Genomic DNA, 22,934 nt, shown 5'->3' with positions numbered 1-22,934 from the left:
CACAAGAGGGGTTTCCTTAATACCCCGCAATGCGATTAAAGCAAGCAAGCGGCAACCATCACCACTTCCATCGAGCAAGCGCTCACTGTAAACGATATGTGAACAGAGACTGCCACTACACGTTTAGCCTCATTGCGAACGCAACAAATCTTTCAAATTTGTTTGTCATGGCCGTTGATTGTAGTCACCGCCGCCGTCGTCGTTGTCGACTAACGCCGCTAAAGCCTTTTTTCTTGCTTCTAAACGGCGTGCATAATATAAACTTCTGTTTTTTGTTATGCTTTCAATTGTCTCGTCGTCTGGCTGTTGGTCTTCATCGGCGTCATCAGCCACAAAAATTCCCACTCGTTCAAGTGTTAACGCCTAGATGGGGTGGGGGAGGGGTCTGGGGTTTAGATACTCTATAAAATTTGTTGTGTTTTTTTTATAGAATGTCTCGTTTGTTTTGCTTCCAGGAATGTCTGCTGAGAAGATTTTACTTTTTCCCGCCGACTGGTGGTTGGCTGACTTCTGGTATGCATGCCAACGCACGACTGACTGACTGATTCAGAAAATATTTTTTAAAAGTTAAGGTCTTTTCAAATAAACTGGGTGGCTCTGGCTAAATGGCCGGTTTGTTTGCTTGAATGACGACGACGATGACGACTACGACCGACCACTGAACATGTGTCTGCTCAAACGGCGCGCACAAAAACACACGACTCGTATTTACCCTCTTTTTTTTGCGCTAAAACAATCGGCACACATTCGTATTTGTTTTTGCAATCGTGGTGGTTCGGCGCAATAAAAATCATCATTGCCATAAATTTCATGCTGACTTTGTTGGAAATTTAAATGACTGACTCTTGGCTGGTTCGTGTCTATTATGTGTACTACTACATTCTACTTTGGCGGCGTTGTTGAACTGTCTCGTTTCCCCATTGTGGGCTTGTTGCTGTGTTCGACACATAATTGTTGATTGTAATGTCGAGGGATGGGAGAATAATTGAGGTTAGATTTGTAAGGGCATTGAAATTTCACATCCGATTCGGAGAGTAAAATATTTTGTGACTTTATTAAATATTTTGTAAAAATACAATTATTTATATAAAAATAAAATATTAATTAAAAAATATATTTTTTTATTTTAAGTTGAGGCTATCCGACTTTCACATTTTTGTTGTTGTTTTTTTAGAAAACCCAAAAACTAATAAATCCTTGATTGCTATACCCTAAGAAATTCCACGGAAAGAAGAGTTTTCTTTTCTAAGCAACGAATTTTTATATAAACAAAATTTTCTTTTGATGCTAAAAAATTTTCGTTAAAAGCAAATAAAAAAGATTAAAGACAATCGTTGCATCGCATGTCATAAATTAGAGTTTTTTTTGCTTTTAAAGAAAACCCCTTTCCTTCGTTCCGGAGGAAAGAACTTTTTTGGGTGTGTGTGTGTGTGGTCAAGTCCTTTTAGAATTATGGGCCCTAATTTCCACTTAAAATTCTGACCGATTTCATTTCTAGATGTGGCTCTAGCAGTCAGTGGAAAATTCCCATCCACAATTAGAGATATTATACAAAGAGCCCTCCGGATGAGTGGGAAATGGGCGAAAGAGAATGGTCTTGGGGTAAATCCTGCAAAGACAGAACTAGTCATGTACTGCAAAGATTGCAAAATTTTCACAGTTAAGCCCACCTCCTTAGCGGGTAACAGGTTGGCTGATAAGTCCCCGGTCTAACAAAGAAAAATACATTTTTTGTCAAAATTCGTTTTTATTATTCAACATAGTTCCCTTCACGAGTGATACAACGATTATAACGACCTTTAAATTTTTTGATACCATTTTGGGTACTCCTTCTGTTTTGTCTCAAAATAGGCCTCAGTTTCGGCGATCACCTCTTCATTGCAGCCAAATTTTTTCCCTTGCGAGCATCCTTTTGAGGACTGAGAACAAGAAAAAGTCGCTGGGGGTCAGATCTGGAGAAAACGGTGGGTGGGGAAGCAATTCGAAGCCCAATTCATGACTTTTTGCCATCGTTCTCAATGACTTGTGGCACGGTGCGTTGTCTTGATGGAACAACACTTTTTTCTTCTTCTTATGGGGCCGTTTTGCCGCGATTTCGACCTTCAAACGCTCCAATAACGCCATATAATAGTTACTGTTGATGGTTTTTCCCTTCTCAAGATGATCGATAAAAATTATTCCATGCGCATCCCAAAAAACACAGGCCATTACTTTGCCAGCGGACTTTTGAGTCTTTCCACGCTTCGGAGACGGTTCACCGGTCGCTGTCCACTCAGCCGACTGTCGATTGGACTCAGGAGTGTAGTGATGGAGCCATGTTTCATCCATTGTCACATATCGACGGAAAAACTCGAGTGTATTACGAGTTAACAGCTGCAAACACCGTTGTTGTTTTTGGTCAAATGTGAGCCCGCGCGGCACCCAATTTGCACAGAGCTTCCGCATATCCAAATATTGATGAATGATATGACCAACACGTTCCTTTGATATCTTTAAGGCCTCTGCTATCTCGATCAACCTCATTTTACGGTCATTCAAAATCATTTTGTGGATTTTTTTTTTGATGTTTTCGTCGGTAACCACCTCTTTCGGGCGTCCACTGCGTTCACCGTACTCCGTGCTCATTTCACCACGCTTGAATTTGGCATACCAATCAATTATTGTTGATTTCCCTGGGGCAGAGTCCGGAAACTCATTATCAAGCCAAGTTTTTGCTTCCACCGTATTTTTCCCTTCAGAAAACAGTATTTTATCAAAACACGAAATTCCTTTTTTCCATTTTTTTTCACAATAACAAAAGTTGCTTCACAAAAGACGCTCTATCTCACAAACTAATTGACTTACAGACGTCAAATTTTGACACGAATCATTTGAAGGTTGGTATTATATAATATGCATTTAATACTAGCGACGCCATCTATGTGTCAGACCGGGGACTTATCAACCAACCTGTTATTGAAATTCCCTTCGGTGAATGTCAAAATACCTTGGCGTTATTTTGAACAGGAAGCTGAAATTTAAGCTTTCGCCATGAGAACGCTATTGCGAATGTCCGATGGGAGAATTGCAAGGGTTGCAACGCCATTAATCAAATATGGCCACTCAGAAATGTCACCAGCATTACTGAGGTGAGATAATCCAACGCTGACAAATTTGTTTGGTGTTCGTTCGAAGCGGGAATCGAACCCACGACCTTGTGTATGCATGGTGGGCATTTGAACCATTACAACACGGTGGCGGTAATAATCTCATTCGCCGAATCAGGACATTTAGCCTGGCTTGGTGAGAGATAAAAGTCCGTGACAGCGTTGTAAGTGTACATACAAAAAACGTTCTTTTCTGTTTGAGTTCCAACCGAATACTAATTTCTTTATTGAATAACCACTTGCATCTAGAATGATGAAAATCTTGACCCAATCGAGAACTATCTGTTATCATTCTTCTAGCACTCCTATCGCCTAACAAACGATCCCAAGTGAGCAGGCAGCACATATGCATATCAACTAGAGTTGCGATCATTTATAAACACGCTCGCACATAAGTGTTAGTTGGAGTCGCTGGCTCGTATTGATATTTTCTCTTATCTTCATAAATGGAAATTCATTAACGCAAATATTAACGCTATGCTAGAGATTAATGATATTTAGGTACAGATTACGTATTTGCTCAATATACATTTGATTTGATTCGAACCTCTCAGGGTTCCTTAATTTAATTCGAAATGTGGGTCAATAAGGGCTCCGCGGTACTCAATAAGGCTCAACATATATAAGCAGATGGGTTAGTATGGACCCTATTGAACGCAATCAGCCCGGAGTGTTTTTGTATGATAGGTAAGGTTAGGTTAGGTATAGTGGCAGTCCGATATTGCAGGCTCATTCAGAGTATTCCATCGTGATACCACTGTGGTGAATTTCTCTCTTATCAGCCGATATCTGACATTTACCTTTTCCGCATCGATTATAAATAACCAAATTGCCCATACCATCCCCGTACCGTTCATTCATAACATTACCCTTTTCATACCATTTGACTGTGTACTATAAGACACAAAACGAGCATGTTGCATATCATACAGCTAACTAACAAAAAAAAAATAAACTTATGTGAAAACTTGTTACAATCAAGCAAGCAAAGTAATCCAACCAACAACAACAGCACTAAGTCATCCAACATCTCGGTAGGTTGTTCTCTTTTCCTGGGCTGTGTGTTGTGTAGCTAATGCTTTTTATTATTTCTGAGAGCCTGACCTGTTGTCACCATGAATGTTGCTACCAAAGACAATAAACTCTAGGAAGATAGGAAATTGGCTACTGAGGAGATCAAACTATTTACCGTGTTAGTTTCATACTCGAACCAAACGCGTATACGACAAGTATTGACATAGCATTAAAATGCAAATAAAAATAAATTAAGTGCACGAAATAAATTTCCATAAAGGGGAAAATTGACATTAACATTGTTTCATTAAGAAAATTAAGTTTTTCATTTAAAAAATTAAAACGAAAAATTAATAAAAAAATTACAAACATGTATGGAACTAACATGGTAAATGCAACATTTGGTATGACGCAAGCCAATTTCCTATCTTCCTCAAGTTTATTGTCTTTGGTTGCTACATTGTTGCGTTTCATTTGCCAGATTTCACTCACATTTTTTCACAAAATGGTTGGTCGATCGGTCGTAGGTCGCCGACGATGCTTAATGGGTAGTCGTTATTCTCGGTAATAAAGTGAGACCGATAACAATCATTTAGTGAGTCGACTAGTATGCACTATGCGGTAATCATTTTTTTTCGCATACACAATAAAATGAACAATAGGATGGCGCGAGTTGGCCGCCGCCATCGCCATTGCTTTGGTCGGCGTAATGTGAGCCAACCAACAACCTCTTTTTAACAGGTTCTGCCAACAAATAGAGCATCTAAATGCCCAGGTTCGCTATAATACCATGACGACCCGACCCGAACCGACCTTACCACCACCAACAACGGCAACGGTAAGACCCACATGCCGAGGCACAAACACACATAGCCCGAACTGATTTGTATGTCGAGTACATTAACATCGTCATCGTCTCATTTGTGATGGGTCGGGGTGGAAAGACGATGGTAGTGAAACGAGTAGAATTTTTCCAGCCTGCAATATAGCAACTTCAAGTTTTAGCAAATTGAACTGACATTAATACCATGTCGCTGACAAGTATTTTGCTCAAATCTCTACACCACCAATGTGCCCCCACCCCACATACACACACGCATTATGGGAAACGAGTAACAAACGAATGCGAAACCATAAGTCTCATGCAAACGCCTTCCGATGATAATCCAAACAAAAATCTCCCCCAACAACGGTGGGTGGACCTCCTCCCTTTCACCCGCACCATAAAAACCTAACAGCCGTATCCACCACAACCACTACTACCAAAACAAAGCAATCAGACTCAGTCAAAGTTGGAAGCAACGAACTTCTACTCTGTGCTCGTTAACTATAGAAAACCCCCAAGTCAAGTACTCACTCACTCCCATTTATTTATTCGCCGCTTTTTTTGTTGCTTTCGACGATTGTTGGCACTCAAAGCGTGTGAATAAATTTTTTGCTTCCATGCCAGCCATTCGAGTGTATACAACCAGCATAGAGACCCATAAAAAGCAAATATGTGCTGTTGCCGGTTTTCATGATTATCCGCCAAATTCTCACAATATGACGTGCGCTTCGAGGTTGTCCATGCAAAATTCCCAAAGCTACTATTTACAGCTGACTTTATTTCAGCGAATATCAAGCAACCAGCCTGCCATTCAGTCAAGTCAACGTGCTGGCAACGACTATTAAATGAATCAGTGATGAAAAGCAAAACACATGATTAGCCTTCTAACAAAATCAAACAACTCAGCCAGCGAGTGTATGTTTATGTGTGCGTATATATGTATGCCTTAATCATCTGACGAGCCCCAGTCATTCGTAAAAGACGATGACGAAGATATTTTGTTGTACGACGAGACAGCGCCAACCAAAGACAATTAAAGAAGAAGACATGAATTGGGCATGTTGTTATTCTTTTTTCTCAAGAACCAGAGATTAGCCCCATACATGTTCGATGAGAAGTTGCAACTTTTTTTCGGTTTCTCTTTTCATTTTGCATTCGTAACAAAACCTAATTCTCTTATTTTAGCAATTTTTTTAACTTTTAAAAGAACGAAAACACTTCATGAAACATTTAATTAATAATTTAGTGCAAACGACACAGAAATTGGCAGGAACTTTTGAGAAAATAGCAAAATAAAAATTGTCTGTATCAAACCAGTAAGTTCGAAGCGCTTTTCCTACAAGTATGGGGCTAATCTCTGGTCCTTAGCACTAACACTATCAAAGCCCAATTCATGTCTTCTTCTTTAATTGTCTTTGGCGCCAACCTCAACAATATAACGAAAACAAACGAATCTCCTCATTCATATCAACAAAGCTGCAAGCCAAAAACAATGGAAGATGAAGATGGGAAAATGGCAGCAGAGGGTATCAAACCATTGACGGCGTTCGATGCAAACGTGTCGTTTATGATTTTTTGTTCCACAAATTAAACTAAGAATAAAAAGAAATTTATATCAGGGAATGACGTAGAACAATCGGTCAAAAGTTTCTCATTATTATTTACACAAAATTTAACATCATTTGTGAGTTTTTAACAAAAAATATTGCAAATTAAAAATGAACGAACGTGTATGTATCGAACACCGTAAATGCAACTTTTGGTATGACGTCGCCCATTCTCCCGTCTTCATCAAAGACAATAAACTCTAGGAAGATAGGAAATTGGCTACTGAGGAGATCAAACCATTTACCGTGTTAGTTTCATACTCGAACCAAACGCGTATACGACAAGTATTGGCATAGCATTAAAATGCAAATAAAAATAAATTAAGTACACGAAATAAATTTCCATAAAGGGGAAAATATAATTTTTTTGTTGTTGCCCAAAATTGCACATTGTTTCATTACGAAAATTAAGTTTTTCATTTAAAAAATAAAAACAAAAGACAAATAAAAAAAATTACAAACATGTATGGAACTAACATGGTAAATGCAACATTTGGTATGACGCAAGCCAATTTCCTATCTTCCTCAAGTTTATTGTCTTTGGTCTTCATCATCCATTGTTTTTGCTGCAAGCAATGTAAACAATGTCAATAATACTCAAAAACAATGGAAGATGAAGATGGGAAAATGGCAGCAGAGGGTATCAAACCATTGACGGCGTTCGATGCAAACGTGTCGTTTATGATTTTTTGTTCCACAAATTAAACTAAGAATAAAAAGAAATTTATATCAGGGAATGACGTAGAACAATCGGTCAAAAGTTTCTCATTATTATTTACACAAAATTTAACATCATTTGTGAGTTTTTAACAAAAAATATTGCAAATTAAAAATGAACGAACGTGTATGTATCGAACACCGTAAATGCAACTTTTGGTATGACGTCGCCCATTCTCCCGTCTTCATCATCCATTGTTTTTGATAATACTACTACGTGAAGCTATCACTCTCTCTCGCCAAAAAAAAAAAATAATAAATGCATGCCATGCATATTGGTGTTCTCTCTTTCTATCTCTTGCATTTAAACCGGCAATTTGTTTTGGTTGTTCTCATAGACAGTTCAAGAGAAAATCTTTTGGAGCACAAGTTCCTCACTTAGTCTTCTCTCTTTACTAGGCATATTTACCATAAAGTGAGTGAATGTTTTGTTTTCCCATTGTTTGTTGACTAGTCACATTGCATTTGTTTCGTTTCTTCATATGTTTGAATCCCTTAAAATGTGACTTCTCATTCTTTTTTGTATACGGCGCTCAGAGTATATCTGGCTTTGTGTATAGCATTTTTTCCCTACCATATTGCTCTATTGAATCTGAATAATTTCGTTTCGTTTGCCACTGTTGTTGTTGTCGTCATAGACTTTGACATCGAGTGAGTTAAGCTGAGATGAGTGTTGTGCTATTTTTTCTTTTTTTTCAGAATGAATAAAAACGAGAAGGTCGTTGTGTTGTTGCTGATAACAGCGAGTAACAGCAACGATAGTTGGTGTGTGAGTATGTGCCCTGGTCGACTCGGATGTGTTGTTGTTGGTTGACTGGTTAAATAAATTTTTTGCTGCTGTGTTGTTGTTGTTATTTAAAACGTGTTTGTTTTCACATTGCTCTGGGTCGATAGTGTAAGCCAAAAACAATGGATGATGAAGACGGGAGAATGGGCGACGTCATACCAAAAGTTGCATTTACGGTGTTCGATACATACACGTTCGTTCATTTTTAATTTGCAATATTTTTTGTTAAAAACTCACAAATGATGTTAAATTTTGTGTAAATAATAATGAGAAACTTTTGACCGATTGTTCTACGTCATTCCCTGATATAAATTTCTTTTTATTCTTAGTTTAATTTGTGGAACAAAAAATCATAAACGACACGTTTGCATCGAACGCCGTCAATGGTTTGATACCCTCTGCTGCCATTTTCCCATCTTCATCTTCCATTGTTTTTGGTGTAAGCGTTCGTTCACTTGAATCTGATAATATCACCGTGTTGCCAGAAAATTTTATTTCTATAGAAAGTTTTGTCAAAATTGTATTTCTAAAGAAAATTTGGTCAAAATTTTATATCTATAGAAAATTTTGTCAAAATTGTATATCTAAAGAAAATTTTGTCAAAATTTTATATCTGTAGAAAATTTTGTCAACATTTTATTTCTATAGAAAATTTTGTCAAAATTTTATTTCTCTAGAAACGTTTTTCAAAATGTTATAGAAAATTTTGACAAAAATTGTCAAAATTTTATTTTTATTTCTATGAAAAATTTCATCAAAATTTTATTTCTATAGAAATTTTTGTCAATATTTTATTTTTACAGAAAATTTTTGCAAAATTTTATTTCTATAGAAAATTTTTGTCAAAATTTTATTTCTACAGAAAATTTTTGCAAAATTTTATTTCTTTAGAAATTTTTGTCAAAATTTTATTTCTACAGAAAATTTTTGCAAAATTTTATTTCTATAGAAAATTTTGTCGAAATTTTATTTCTATAGAAAATTTTGTTAAAATTTTATTTCTATAGCAAAGCGTACCTCTTAATTGGAGAGTCGTCTTTCTGGTGAAAAGTTAAAGGTTTACTTTTAAAGGGGTTTGACACTCTTGAACTCTGTTCTCAATTCATTTGCTATTTCCAAATTACTTCTGAAAAAACTCTTGTTTTTTTTTTATTCGACACACCCTGTGTATTTCATAGCCACGCGAGGGCATAGCATCACTGAAGAAATTTTCCGGAAGGTATGGTGTTAGACATGCCGCTGCGATATGCCACCAAAGTAAACATTGATTAAACCTAGGTTGTGCGCTGAAACACGCACGACGCGATTCGCCTCGCACATTATCATTATGCTGTCGGCTGGCAAAGCAGCTGCGACCCTCGGGAGCAATTTATCACATTCTCTTGGTTTCCAATAAGCCTGTGGTAGCCGTTCTCACATGCATATGCCAAAAAAAAATGTACTCAATTTTTTCTGTTGCTTTATTCTCACATAGTAGTAGCAGCCAAAGATTATTATATATTTATAATCTTTGGTAGCAGCCGTCTTCGTAACTACAGACTGTTGGAGGATTTTGTTAACAAGTTTTCGGTGGCATATTTGGTTTAATGTTAAGTATGCCATGTCCTTCATTCACAATTAACATCGAGACGACTGTAATTTTAAGAGTGATTAAAATGCGTTGCAATTTTTTTATAGCATAGTAGTCTATGTCCACCTCTCTCTCTCACTCTTTCTCTGAACTTGGATACCAATGTAATCATACATAGCCTCACTTTGGCAAAGACAATAAACTCTAGGAAGATAGGAAATTGGCTACTGAGGAGATCAAACCATTTACCGTGTTAGTTTCATACTCGAACCAAACGCGTATACGACAAGTATTGACATAGCATTAAAATGCAAATAAAAAGAAATTAAGTGCAGGAAATACATTTCCATAAAGGGGAAAATGTATATTTTTTTGTTGTTGCCTAAAATTTAGCATTGTTTCATTAAGAAAATTAAGTTTTTCATTTAAAAAATAAAAACGAAAAACAAATAAAAGAATTACAAACATGTATGGAACTAACATGGTAAATGCAACATTTGGTATGGCGCAAGCCAATTTCCTATCTTCCTCAAGTTTATTGTCTTTGCACTTTGGAACTAGTTCGATGCTTTACATCCCAATAATCATGCAAAACATACAACTCTGGTAGCATAAAAATCTTTAGCACATGCTGTGACATGAATTCCGTTAGATGTATGCAGTATTGTGACATTTGGTTTGAAGCTCACATCAAATATGTTTGAATGGAGCATGAGGATGCTTGAGAAGTTGAAAATGTTGAGTGTGGTGCGAGATAAATATTGATTGTCAACTCACACACGAATAGTGTGTGAAAAATGCATGCAATGCTTGTTTTGAGATTAAATTGTGTTAATTATACTTTGTTGGTCTGCTATAGGCATTAAAGATTTATGGCGATATGATTTCATACATTGTGAGGGTTGCCATATACACAAAAATATTTGTAACACAACAAGGGAATAAAAGCACATACGGGTATATAAATATACTCTTAATTTGGGAGGTTCTATATTTATGTTTGGAACAGACTTTTTACGAAAAAAATTAAAACAAATTGCCTGAAAATAATCATTGGAACTGACACATATTTTATTCGTAGAGAGAAGGGATTTTATAGAAAAAAATCTAGACAAATTGGAAACCATTTTACCAATTTGATGAATATGGATGAAATTAAAACAATAAATGGATTCATTTAGGTCCTATTGAATCAAAGTTCCATCTATGGTGCAATGGCCAGCATTCCCGCCGTGTATAGAAAGCAAGGATGGAAATTTTCTATAGAAAAAAATTGTACAACATTTTCATTCTTGACAAAATTTCCTATAGAAATAAAATTTTGACAAAACTTCCTATAGAAATAAAATTTTGACAAAATTTTCTATAGAAATAAAATTTTGACAAAATTTCCAATAGAAATAAAATTTTGACAAAATTTCCTATAGAAATAAAATTTTGACAAAATTTCCTATAGAAATAAAATTTTGACAAAATTTTCTATAGAAATAAAATTTTGACAAAATATCCTATAGAAATAAAATTTTGACAAAATTTTCTATAGAAATAAAATTTTGATCAAATTTTCTGTAGAAATAAAATTTTGACCAAATTTCTAAAGAAATAAAATTTTGACAAAATTTTCTATAGAAATAAAGTTTTGACAAAATTTTCTATAGAAATAAAGTTTTGACAAAATTTTGTATAGAAATAAAATTTCGACAACATTTTTTATAGAAATAAAATTTTGGCAAAATTTTCTATAGAAATAAAGTTTTGACAAAATTTCCAATTGGAATAAAATTTGGCAGAAATAAAGTTTTGACAAAATTTTGTATAGAAATAAAATGTTGACAAAATATTTTGACAAAATTTCCTATAGAAATAAAATTTGACAAAATTTTCTATAGAAATAAAATTTTGACAAAATTTCCAATAGAAATAAAATTTTGACAAAATTTCCTATAGAAATAAAATTTTGACAAAATTTTCTACAGAAATAAAATTTTGAGAAAATTTCCTATAGAAATAAAGTTTTAACAAAATTTTGTACAGAAATAAAATTTCGAAAACATTTTTTATATAATTTTGATAAAATTTTCTATAGAAGTAAAATTTTTACACAATTTTCCAGAGAAATAAAATTTTGATAAAAAAATTCTATAGAAATAAAATTTGGAAAAATTTTCTGTAGAAATAAAATTTTGACAAAAGTTTCTATAGAAATAAAATTTTGACAAAATTTCCAATAGAAATAAAATTTTGACAAAATTTCCTATAGAAATAAAATTGTGACAAAATTTCTATAGTAATAAAATTTTGACAAAATTTCCAATAGAAATAAAATTTGACCAAATTTTCTATAGAAATAAAATTTTGACAAAATTTTCTATAGAAATAAAATTTTGACAAAATTTCCAATAGAAATAAAATTTTGACAAAATTTCCTATAGAAATAAAATTTTGACAAAATTTTCAATAGAAATAAAATTTTGACAAAATTTCCTATAGAAATAAAATTTTGACAAAATTTCCAATAGAAATAAAATTTTGACAAAATTTCCTATAGAAATAAAATTTTGACAAAATTTCCAATAGAAATAAAATTTTGACAAAATTTTCTATAGAAATAAATTTTTGACCAAATTTTCTGTAGAAATAAAATTTTGACCAAAATTTTCTATAGAAATAAAGTTTTGACAAAATTTTGTATAGAAATAAAATTTCGACAACATTTTTTATAGAAATAAAATTTTGGCAAAATTTTCTATAGAAATAAAGTTTTGACAAAATTTCCAATAGAAATAAAGTTTTGACAAAATTTTGTATAGAAATAAAATGTTGAAAAATATTTTGACAAAATTTCCTATAGAAATAAAATTTTGACAAATTTTTCTATAGAAATAAAATTTTGACAAAATTTGCAATAGAAACAAAATTTTGACAAAATTTTCTATAGAAATAAAATTTTGACCAAATTTTCTATAGAAATAACATTTTGACAAAATTTTCTATAGAAATAAAATTTTGACAAAATTTCCAATAAAATTTTGACAAAATTTTCTATAGAAATAAAATTTTGACAAAATTTTCTATAGAAATAAAATTTTGACAAAATTTTCTATAGAAATAAAATTTTGACCAAATTTTCTGTAGAAATAAAATTTTGACAAAATTTTCTATAGAAATAAAATTTTGACAAAATTTTCTATAGAAATAAAATTTTGTAAAACAAGACTTTTTTGTTTGGTAGTTTTTGGTAATATTTTCTTCAAAATGTTATAGATTCTTTTTGAATCGAGTGGCCACCGTGATCACTTGTGTTGGTATTTTAATTAAGAATCCCATTCACCAATACATATTTTCTCTTCTCTTGTGTCTCCCATTGTACTTAGCTCTCACTATCATCGAAATTTCTCTTTCTTGTGAGAATCCAAAAAAAAATTGTTAGTTAAATTAAGAAAGGGCAAGGATTTATTTTCAACTTAAAATTAATTAAATAAATACATAAAGAATATTAGATTTTTTTGTTGTTTTGTTATAATTACACTAAAAATGCGAAACCAGTTCACATCTCATTAACCCTAAAAGACTAAAATTTCTCTTTGTACTCAGTAGCTTTTCGGAGATTAAAGCTTCAATTTACGATCTCCTCTCATGTGACGCCAATAGGAATTTCTACGCCTCTCAGCCTCTAGATTATGAGAGTTTGCTCTCTCTTCAAGATTATTACTCAGCAAAGAGTTGTTGGCCTCTTCAGTTGTTGTTAGATCAACATTCTCTTCGTCAATTGATGATGATTCTTGATTAGATTCTGTTGCTTGTGATATTTCAGTGGGATCCTGGTCATTTCCCTCTTCATTTTCAATGAAAACACATTCACTGTTAACAGCAGCACATTCCCGATAGGAATGAGCTTTACCCATATCATTATTATCATTTGTGTATTTGGAGAAGAAACTACGGCTGAGCACACGGAAAGCCATAGAGGTCAAAGGATTGTATTTCGAACGGAATTCCATTTCACAAATGAAACGGCGACGACAGGCCTTGCTGTCCAAGCCCAAAAACATGAACATAAAATTACCAATTCTAGGAAAAAAAGAAAATTGTCTTGATCGAGAGATGGATTACAAAAGATAGCCCAACTTACTGTTCCTCATTTATAGGAGCCATTTGTCTGCCTTCGCTTTCCTTGGTTGATTTCTCTTCATGGTTCAGTGTTGCCTCACGTTTCTTACGATACGAATGACTTTCGTGTGATGTAGTTTCTGGTATAATATCACCTCCTCCATATGATCCTGAGTAAGCAGAATAGGGTTCAAACGAAGAACTAGGACCACTTGATCCCCATGAAGAACTTACAATTTCAGAATGATCCGAAGCATAAGGAATATGATCATGATGAGAGAAAGATCTACCCCCAAAACCGAAAAAATATTAATAGATTACCGCTAATTGAAGGGACAAAACTTACGGTGGAGGATGATCCAAAATAACTTCGGGTTGGCATTTATGCGGCCAAATATAACGAAGACCCAAATAAACAGCACTTCCCACGAAAAAGGCCACAATCACAAGTTTTATTTTAACCAAATAAGCAATGGCCAAAGCATGCCAGCCCCACATATGAACTGAAATTATAAAAAAATAAATTTTATAATTTTCCCATTGATTATTGCATAATATTAATCTCTTTGATGAAAAAAGTGAAAGTGTTAATTTTTACATCATATAAAGACTTCTTTAAGACCTTCCATAACTATGGGCACATGAAAAGTCGTGATCTTAACATTTACAACTTTCCTACTTTTTCATAAAAATTTCACACTTTCTTGCATTATTGAAAAAGCTCATCATCATACTCCAATAGTTGCGATGGATAAGTGTTAATTTTCCATTCGATTGATATTAAATGGAGGGGGTTTTCTATTATTATGATGCAATTTTAGGAGAAGAATTGTGTGCTATTTTAATTATGGAATGACATAAGAATGTGTTAATCGTTATGTATTCGTATAACTAATTTATGTAATCGATATGATCCAATAATGCCAAAATCTATCTATAAACAATTTGCTGAAATAAGTAAATATACATTTTATCACGAAGGACCATTTTTTTTTGGAATGACAAATTTTAATGGAAACTATGTTACCATTATGACCAGGGCTGCCAAAATTTTAATTCTATTGAAGATTTTGTTAAAATTTTATTTCTATAGAAGATTTTGTTAAAAATTTATTTCTATAGAAAATTTTTGCAAAATGTTATTTCTAAGAAAATTTTTCAAAATTGTATTTCTATAGAAAATTTTGTCAAAATATTATTTTTATAGAAAATTTTGTCAAAACTTTATTTCTATAGAAAATTTTTGCAAAATTTTATTTCTATTGAAAATTTTGTCAACATTTTATTTCTATTAAAAATTTTGTCAAAATTTTATTTCGATAGAAATTTTTTGCAAAATTTTATTTTTATAGAAAATGGTTGCAAAATTTTATTTCCATAAAAAATTTTGTCATAATTTTGTTTATATAGAAAATTTTGTCCAAATTTTATTTCTGTAGAAAATTTTGTCAACATTTTATTTCTATAGAAAATTTTGTCAAAATTTTAATTCTATAGAAATTTTTGTCAAAATTTTATTTCTATAGAAAATTTTGTCAAAATTTTATTTCTATAGAAACTGTCAATATTTTATTTATATAGAAAATTTTGTCCAAATTTTATTTCTATAGAAAATTTTGTCAAAATTTTATGTCTATAGAAAATTTTTGCAAAATTTTATTTCTAAGAAAATTTTGTCAAAATTTTATTTCTATAAAAATTTTGTCAAAATTTTATTTCTATAGAAAAGTTTGTCACCATTTTATTTCTATAGAAAATTTTGTCAAATTTTACTTCTATAGAAAATTTTGTCAAAATGTTATTTCTATAGAAAAAATTGTCAAAATTTTATTTCTATAGAAAATTTTATTCCTGTAGAAAATTTTGTCAACATTTTGTTTTTGTAGAAAATTTTGTCAAAATTTTATTTCTATAGAAAATTTTGTCACAATTTTATTTTTGTACAAATTTTTGCAAAATTTATTTCTATAGAAAATTTTGTCAAAATTGTATTTCTATAGAAAATTTTGTCAAAATTTTATTTCTATAGTATATTTTGTCTAAATTTTGTTTTTAGAAAAAAAATTATTTTTATATAAAATTTTGTCAAAACTTTCTTTCTATAGATAATTTTGCCAATATTTTATTTCTATAGAAAATTTTGTCAAAATTTTATTTTTATAGAAAATTTTGTAAAAATTTTATTTCCATAAAAAAATTTGTCAAAATTATATTTTTATAGAAAATTTTCTCAAAATATTATTTTTATAGAAAATGTTATCAAAATTTTATTTCTATAGAAAATTTTGTCAACATTTTATTTCTATAGAAAATTTTGTCAAAATGTTATTTTTATAGAAAATTTTGTCACAATTTTATTTCTATAGAAAATTTTGTCATAATTTTATTTCTAAAGAAAATTTTGTCATAATTTTATTTATATAGAAAATTTTGTCAAAAATTTTATTTCTATAGAAAATTTTGTCAAAATTTTATTTCTATAGAAAATTTTGTCAAAATTTTATTTCTATAGAAAATTTTTGCAAAATTGTATTTCTATAGAAAATTTTGTCAAAATTTTATTTCTATAGAAAATTTTGTCAAAATTTTATTTCTATAGAAAATTTTGTCAAAATTTTATTTCTATAGAAAATTTTGTCAAAATTTTATTTCTATTGAAAATTTTGTCAAAATTTTATTTTGTATTGAAAATTTTGTCAAAATTTTATTTCTATAGAAAATTTTGTAAAAATTTTCTTTCTATAGAAAATTTTGTCAAAATGTTATTTTTGTAGAAAATTTTTGCAACATTTATTTCTATAAAAAATTTTGTCAAAATTATATTTTTATAGAAAATTTTGTCAAAATTTTATTTCTATAGAAAATTTTGTAAACATTTTATTTCTCCAGAAAATTTTGTCATAATTTTATTATTATAGAATATTTTGTCAAAATTTTATTTCTATAGAAAATTTTTGCAAAATTTTATTTTTATAGAAAATTTTTGTAACATTTTATTTCTATATAAAATTTTGTCAAAATGTTATTTCCATAGAAAATTTTGTCAAAATTTTATTTCTATTGAAAATTTTGTCAAAATTTTATTTCTATAGAAAATTTTGTCAACATTTTATTTTTATAGAAAAGTTTTGCAAAATTTTGTCAACATTTTATTTTTATAGAAAAGTGTTGCAAAATTTTATTTCTATAGAAAATTTTGTCAAAATTTTAGTTCTATAGAAAATTTTGTCAAAATTTTATTTCTATAGAAAATTTTGTCAATTTTTTTTCTATAGAAAATTTTGTCAAATTTTTATTTTTATAGAAAATTTGTGCAAAATTTTATTTCTATAGATAATTTTGTCAAAAATTTATTTCTATGGAAAATTTTGTCAAAATTTTATTTCTATAGAAAATTTTTGTAAAAATTTTATTCCTGTAGAAAATTTTGTCAAAAATTTAGATAGATCCAACATCGAAATTTCAAACAAAGAATAATAAATTAGTGGAAAAATTATATAAAGAAAACCTAATCAGCATAGAGGAAAAGAATAAATTGACGAGTAGAACTGCTATAGCCCCAAGAATTTATGGACTTCCGAAGGTACACAAAGAAGGAACACCACTGAGACCAATTTGTTCGTCGATTAAATCGCCATCGTACAAGATGTGTAGATACATAACTACTATCTTAAAGAACGTCACCAAAGATTCAAAATACAACGTAAAAGACGCGATTGACTTTAAATCGAAAATTAAGAATGTAAAATTAGAGGACGACGAAGTCCTGATATCGTTTGATGTTGTGTCACTATTTCCCAGTATACCAGTAAACCTAGCCATTGCAACAATTGAGAAGAAATGGGACTTAATCAAAAATTATACCAAAATACCTCGAGATATTTTTAAGGAACTAGCACTATTTTGCATAAAAGACAGTAGGTACTTTAAATATGAAGATAAGCCTTATGAACAATTAAAAGGAATGCCAATGGGATCTCCAGCATCTCCAATAATTGCTGACATCATCATGGAAGAACTATTAGACAATTCCTTAAGCAACATACCGAAACCTCGAATTATTACAAAATATGTTGACGACATATTTGCCATAATAAAGAAAATAGACGTAGAAAGGACTCTTCACGCATTAAACTCATTCCACAGCCAAATCCAATTTACAATGGAATTAGAAAAAGACAACAAGTTGTCATATTTGGACTGCAACATATTGAGAGATGGTAACGATTTGAGGCTGAATTGGTATCAAAAACCAACTGCAACTGGAAGACTTATAAATTATAATTCAAAACACAATAAACGTATAATACATATGACAGCAGTTAATTTTATAGATCGGGTTCTAAGGATAAGTGATGCAGAATTTCACAAGGAGAATGAAATAAAAATAAAACAAATATTGACCGCAAACGAGTTTCCAAATAGAATAATATACAGACTGATTAATCGCGTTAAAAATAAAACAACTGAAAAGCTGGAACATAAAAAGGATAAGTCCTATAAGCCCATGACTTACATCAAGGATTTCTCAGAACGTTTTTAAAAATCGGACATATATAACAAGGACAAAATTCAAATTGCATCACGGACGTCAAGAACAGTAAAAGAATTATTCAGCAATACAAAGTCAAAAATAAAGAGTGAGGACAAGAGTAATATGGTATACAAAATTAAATGTAATGGGGACAAGTCCAACATATGTCCAATGGCATATGTTGGCACTACAATGACTAAACTTAAGACAAGACTTTCGTCGCATAAATCAGACCATAAAGCTACAGACAAGTCGGTAGAACAAAAAACAGCACTGGCAGCTCACTGTACAACAACAGGACACAAGCCCAACTTTACAGACGTCGAGATACTTGCTCAAGAGAATAATCATAGACGAAGATACACTCTTGAGATGCTCAATATTAGAGGTCTGCATCGAATAACTTTTCACTACATGTATGTAATTCGCTGTCGAATATAGTACATACACTGTCTTTCTCTCAGAGCGTAAGTAGTGAAGTGAAGAGAACACTTGCTTGTCAAATACCACCAAATACTTATCCGAAACAATATGTGTTCCGAAAAAAAGGAACAATAAAAATGTAAGTACTTGAGAAAAAGTACAAGATGTATTCTCTTCACTTCACGTGGTACCACAAGTATTTCTCAGTTATGTGCGAAGCAAACTTTCCATTATTATTAATCATAGATATGTATGTATTTCACATATTTCATATATTTATGTATGTCACACACTTTGCTGTTCTTTATAACAAACCAAAACATATATTATGGAGAGTAACTGTTTTTTTGTATTTCTGAAACTGCACGTAGTACATGGAGTACTCTATGAAGTTTTGTTCTCGCAACATACTCGACGTGATCACTCTGAGTACACTTCAATAAGAGAGAAAGAGGAATATGTGTTTGTTGGTAGTGAAGGCATCAGAGTAGCAACAAGAAGTTACTCGTGGCTTTTGGTGTTCATCAAAATGTGTACCAATAGTTTTGCGACTCTCTCAAATAGATGTACTCATGTAGCAAGTACACGTGTACTCTGCATGTACAAATGGAATTGTGCAGACCTCTACTCAATATAATAGATCTCTCTCCTGACAAAAGAATGAATTTCAAAAAAGACACGGAAGAATGCGCCAGAATGTATCGACATATTATAAACAAGCATCGACACAAACGAAGTTTAGTGTACGGTGAATTGCGAAACAAACAGCAGCACAAGAACTCAAGTTAGTTATTTTTCGATAAAATATATTTTCAATAACAATTGTGATTTTTGTGAACATTAAATGTAATTTAATTTTTGTATTTTATGTAGATACAAAATCCCAGAAGATGGTTAGTGGCACTAACCGAAATATTGGAAATAAATATTAAAACAAATCAATAATCGATTGTTTCTATGACCTCAAGCCGAACAAAATTAATAATCAGACAATTTATTTCTATAGAATATTTTGTCAAAATTTTATTTCTATAGAAAATTTTGTCATAATTTTGTTTCTATAGAAAATTTTGTCAAAATTTTATTTCTATAGAAAATCTTGTCAAAATTTTATTTCTATAGAAAATTTTGTCAAAATTTTATTCCTGTCAAAATACGAATGTTATATGAGATTAAAGCTCGAAGGGTCATTTTTTTGGAATGACACAATTTTAGTTCAATAGATAATTGAACTGATTGAGTCATATGGAAGGACCATTTTATCATTGAAAATCTAATCCATCGAAATAGTTTAAAATCTAATTCAAAGTGATGTACGGAAAGTTATTCATTGTAGTGAATTATTTGGATCGAAGGACCATTTTTGAATATGAATAAATAAAGAACCGTATTTGGACTAACATATTGAAGCATATTTTTAGCACAAAATATTCGTATGAATTTAAAAAATAATTAATTTGATAGGGGCTATAAACGGACCCGTGTATTAAGAATACATTAAAAATTAAATGGTCGAAGGTCAATTTTTTTTAAATAAAAATAAAGGGATTAAGAATAAATTAAAAATAAATGGTCGAAGGACCTTTTTTTTAAGAAAAAAATTTAATTTAATTTCATAGATAAAAAGGACAATTTTTTGTATCAGTTTAATGATCTCCATAGTCTCTTCGAAGGACCATTTTATGTTTACACACAAAATAATATAATTTTTGAGCTAACAATAAATTGTTGTTACAGAAAATTTTTTAGTTCAACAAATTTTTTGTTGATATAACAAAATGTTTGTTGATATAACAAAATTGGTTGCTAAAGTGACTAAATTCGTAATTGTATTTACAAATTATGTTGTTAGCTCAAATTTAAACATAGTTTTAATTGTATTGACAATCAAATTAATTGATATTTTTTTGTGTGTATATATCCAAATTTGAGTTTAGTAATGTCGATAGTCTTCTCGAAGGACCATTTTATGTTTGTATGTTAAAATTTCGGAATTAAATGTGCTCGCCGTAGAACCATTTGGTGATTGTATATCCGAATATCAACTCTATGATCTCTATAATCTATATCTAAATTTCACTTTAAAGATATCAACAGTTCAACAATTCAGAGGACCTTTTTTATATGTTAACATCCAAATTTGAATTTAATAATCTCGATAGCCACATCGAAGGACCATTTTGCATATCGAAATTTAACAATCGCGATAGTCTTATCGAAGGACCATTTTTTATAGTTGTGTATCCAAATTTCCATCTTGATAGCTTCTTTAAAGAACCTTTGTTTTGTTTGCGTTTCACAATTACGGATTTATGATCTCGAAGGACCATTTAATGATCTCGATTGTCTCTTCGAAGAACCATTTTATGTTTTCAAAATGCACCAATTTCTCTCAGAAAATCCCTTTGACTACCTTGTATTGCTGAATTTTGCTATTACTTACACAAATGATGGCGATGTCTTCTTCGTGTTCTTGCTTCGTCCTGTAAATCGTTCGTATCACTTTTCAGCAAATCTCCAATGGTGATATTCTCAAGGTCATTGCTGGACTCCTGTTGCTGTTGTTGTTGGCCTTCACAGAATACCAAAGTCAAATACATGCACAATAGGACGAATAATAACCACAAAGTATTTTTATGCATTTTTGTAAATATTTTTTTTTTTTGTTCTTTTCAAAAAACCAAAAATTTTATATAAAATCCTTTTTATTGTCTATTTTGGAGTTCAATTGATATTTGGGCACTTCTTCACGAAACACTTCTTCGCCATGCACTCAACACCATGTAACTAATATTGATTTGTAATATTATGATTGCTTTTTATATGCACTATTTTTACTAGCATTTCTCTAGCTCTAGCTCTGGATGGATGGAGGCCTTATTTAACTCCTCGACTACCTTCAAGTTCAATGTGATAATTGCCATGGTAAGCAACGTGCTTAACTCATCAACACATTCGAGATGCCATCACAAATCCATCGACCATCAATTTTCTTTTGGATATTGAACTCTCAAAAAGTCAACATCGGTTATAACGGGTTTCTTGGAGTAAATTCGTATAAATTTGCATCGATTCTATTACGACATTGGCGGCCATCACCTTCCCCAACATGACTTGTGTAAGATTGATTTCTTCATTGCTCAACTTCAGCATTTGCTTTAATTTCTTTTATTGCAAAAGAAGTGCTAACTGAAGAGGTTTTTTTTTGGTGTGAGTGTGTGAGATTTTTCTAAAAGTGTAATTTCACTTTTATTGTGAAATCCCAAAAAAAAAAAAATGTGTGTGAATTGGAAAGTGTGAACAGAATTTGGAAATTGAAGATTGTGAAAAATGTGATGAGACCATCAGATATCAATCAGTGTCTCATGGGAATGGACTATATTGGAGCTGCTGTATATTGGGAAAATTTGTACCAAAATATCAAGGCAAGGATTTATGGAAGGAAACTCCTTTTGGTCCTGGACTGTATCTGTTAGGAGAAACGTGAAGTCTCAATTGGAATCCATTCTATAAGTTAAAAAAAATGTGTTTCGACATCATCCACTGAATTGCACGTTTTGTGGAACCCAGAGAATTGCTACCAAACGGGTACAGATCCAACGTAAATCCCTACGAGTTTATCTGTCAACAAGTATATACGGCCGTAAGCTCGGTCAGGCCGAATCTTATGTACCCTCCACCATGGATTGAGTAGAAACTTCTACGAAAGACTGTCATCCACAAATGTCAACTCACATGGTTATTAAATACATATACTACCACCACGTACCAAATTTCAACCAGATCGGATGAATTTTGCTTCTCCAAGAGGCACCGAAGGTCAAATCTGGGGATCGGTTTATATGGGAGCCATATATTATTATGGACTGATAGGAATCAATTCCTGCATGGTTGTTGGATACCCCATACTAACATCACGTACCAAATTTCAACCGAATGGGAAGAAGTTTGCTCTTCCAAGGTGCTCCGGAGGTCAAATCTGGGGATAGGTTTATATGGGGCCTATATATAATTATGGACCGCTGTGGACCAATTTTTGCACGGTTGTTAGAGACCATATACTAACACCATGACCAAATTTCAGCCGGATCGGATGAAATTTGCTTCTCTTAGAGGACTCGCAAGCCAAATTTGGGGGTCCGTTTATATGGGGGCTATACGTAAAAGTGGACCGATATGAACCATTTGCAATACCATCCG

The 22,934-nt window shown here is 31.6% G+C and overlaps 2 protein-coding genes across 2 annotated transcripts in view; one reads left to right on the top strand and one right to left on the bottom strand.

The window, feature by feature from the left end:
* Tlk (Tousled-like kinase) overlaps window positions 1-22,934 on the top strand; it is a 493,920-nt gene that overhangs the window by 178,741 nt on the left and 292,245 nt on the right. The window lies entirely within an intron of this gene.
* Window positions 13,126-21,506, bottom strand: LOC142228937 (uncharacterized). The gene is made up of 4 exons (XM_075299464.1): window positions 21,178-21,506; window positions 14,124-14,280; window positions 13,800-14,063; window positions 13,126-13,738 (listed from the first exon to the last, which is right to left on the bottom strand). The coding sequence occupies exons 1-4, from the start codon at window positions 21,374-21,376 to the stop codon at window positions 13,276-13,278; spliced, it is 1,083 nt and encodes a 360-aa protein (XP_075155579.1). The 5' UTR covers window positions 21,377-21,506; the 3' UTR covers window positions 13,126-13,275.

The sequence above is a fragment of the Haematobia irritans genome, chromosome 3 (genome assembly GCF_050003625.1).
Source record: "Haematobia irritans isolate KBUSLIRL chromosome 3, ASM5000362v1, whole genome shotgun sequence".
Lineage (NCBI taxonomy): Eukaryota > Metazoa > Arthropoda > Insecta > Diptera > Muscidae > Haematobia > Haematobia irritans.
The sequence above is the reverse complement of the archived record's forward strand: the minus strand, read 5'-3'. Positions and strand labels throughout refer to the sequence as shown.

What these genes read in the sequence shown, in the direction of transcription:
- LOC142228937 (XM_075299464.1), bottom strand. Translation starts at nt 21,376, where the DNA reads ATGCATAAAAATACTTTGTGGTTATTATTCGTCCTATTGTGCATGTAT. An exon ending in AAGACATCGCCATCATTTGT is followed by an intron (nt 14,281 to 21,177) that starts GTAAGTAATAGC and finishes TTATAATTTCAG; the next exon opens with TTCATATGTGGGGCTGGCAT. An exon ending in GCTCCTATAAATGAGGAACA is followed by an intron (nt 13,739 to 13,799) that starts GTAAGTTGGGCT and finishes TTTTTTTCCTAG; the next exon opens with AATTGGTAATTTTATGTTCA.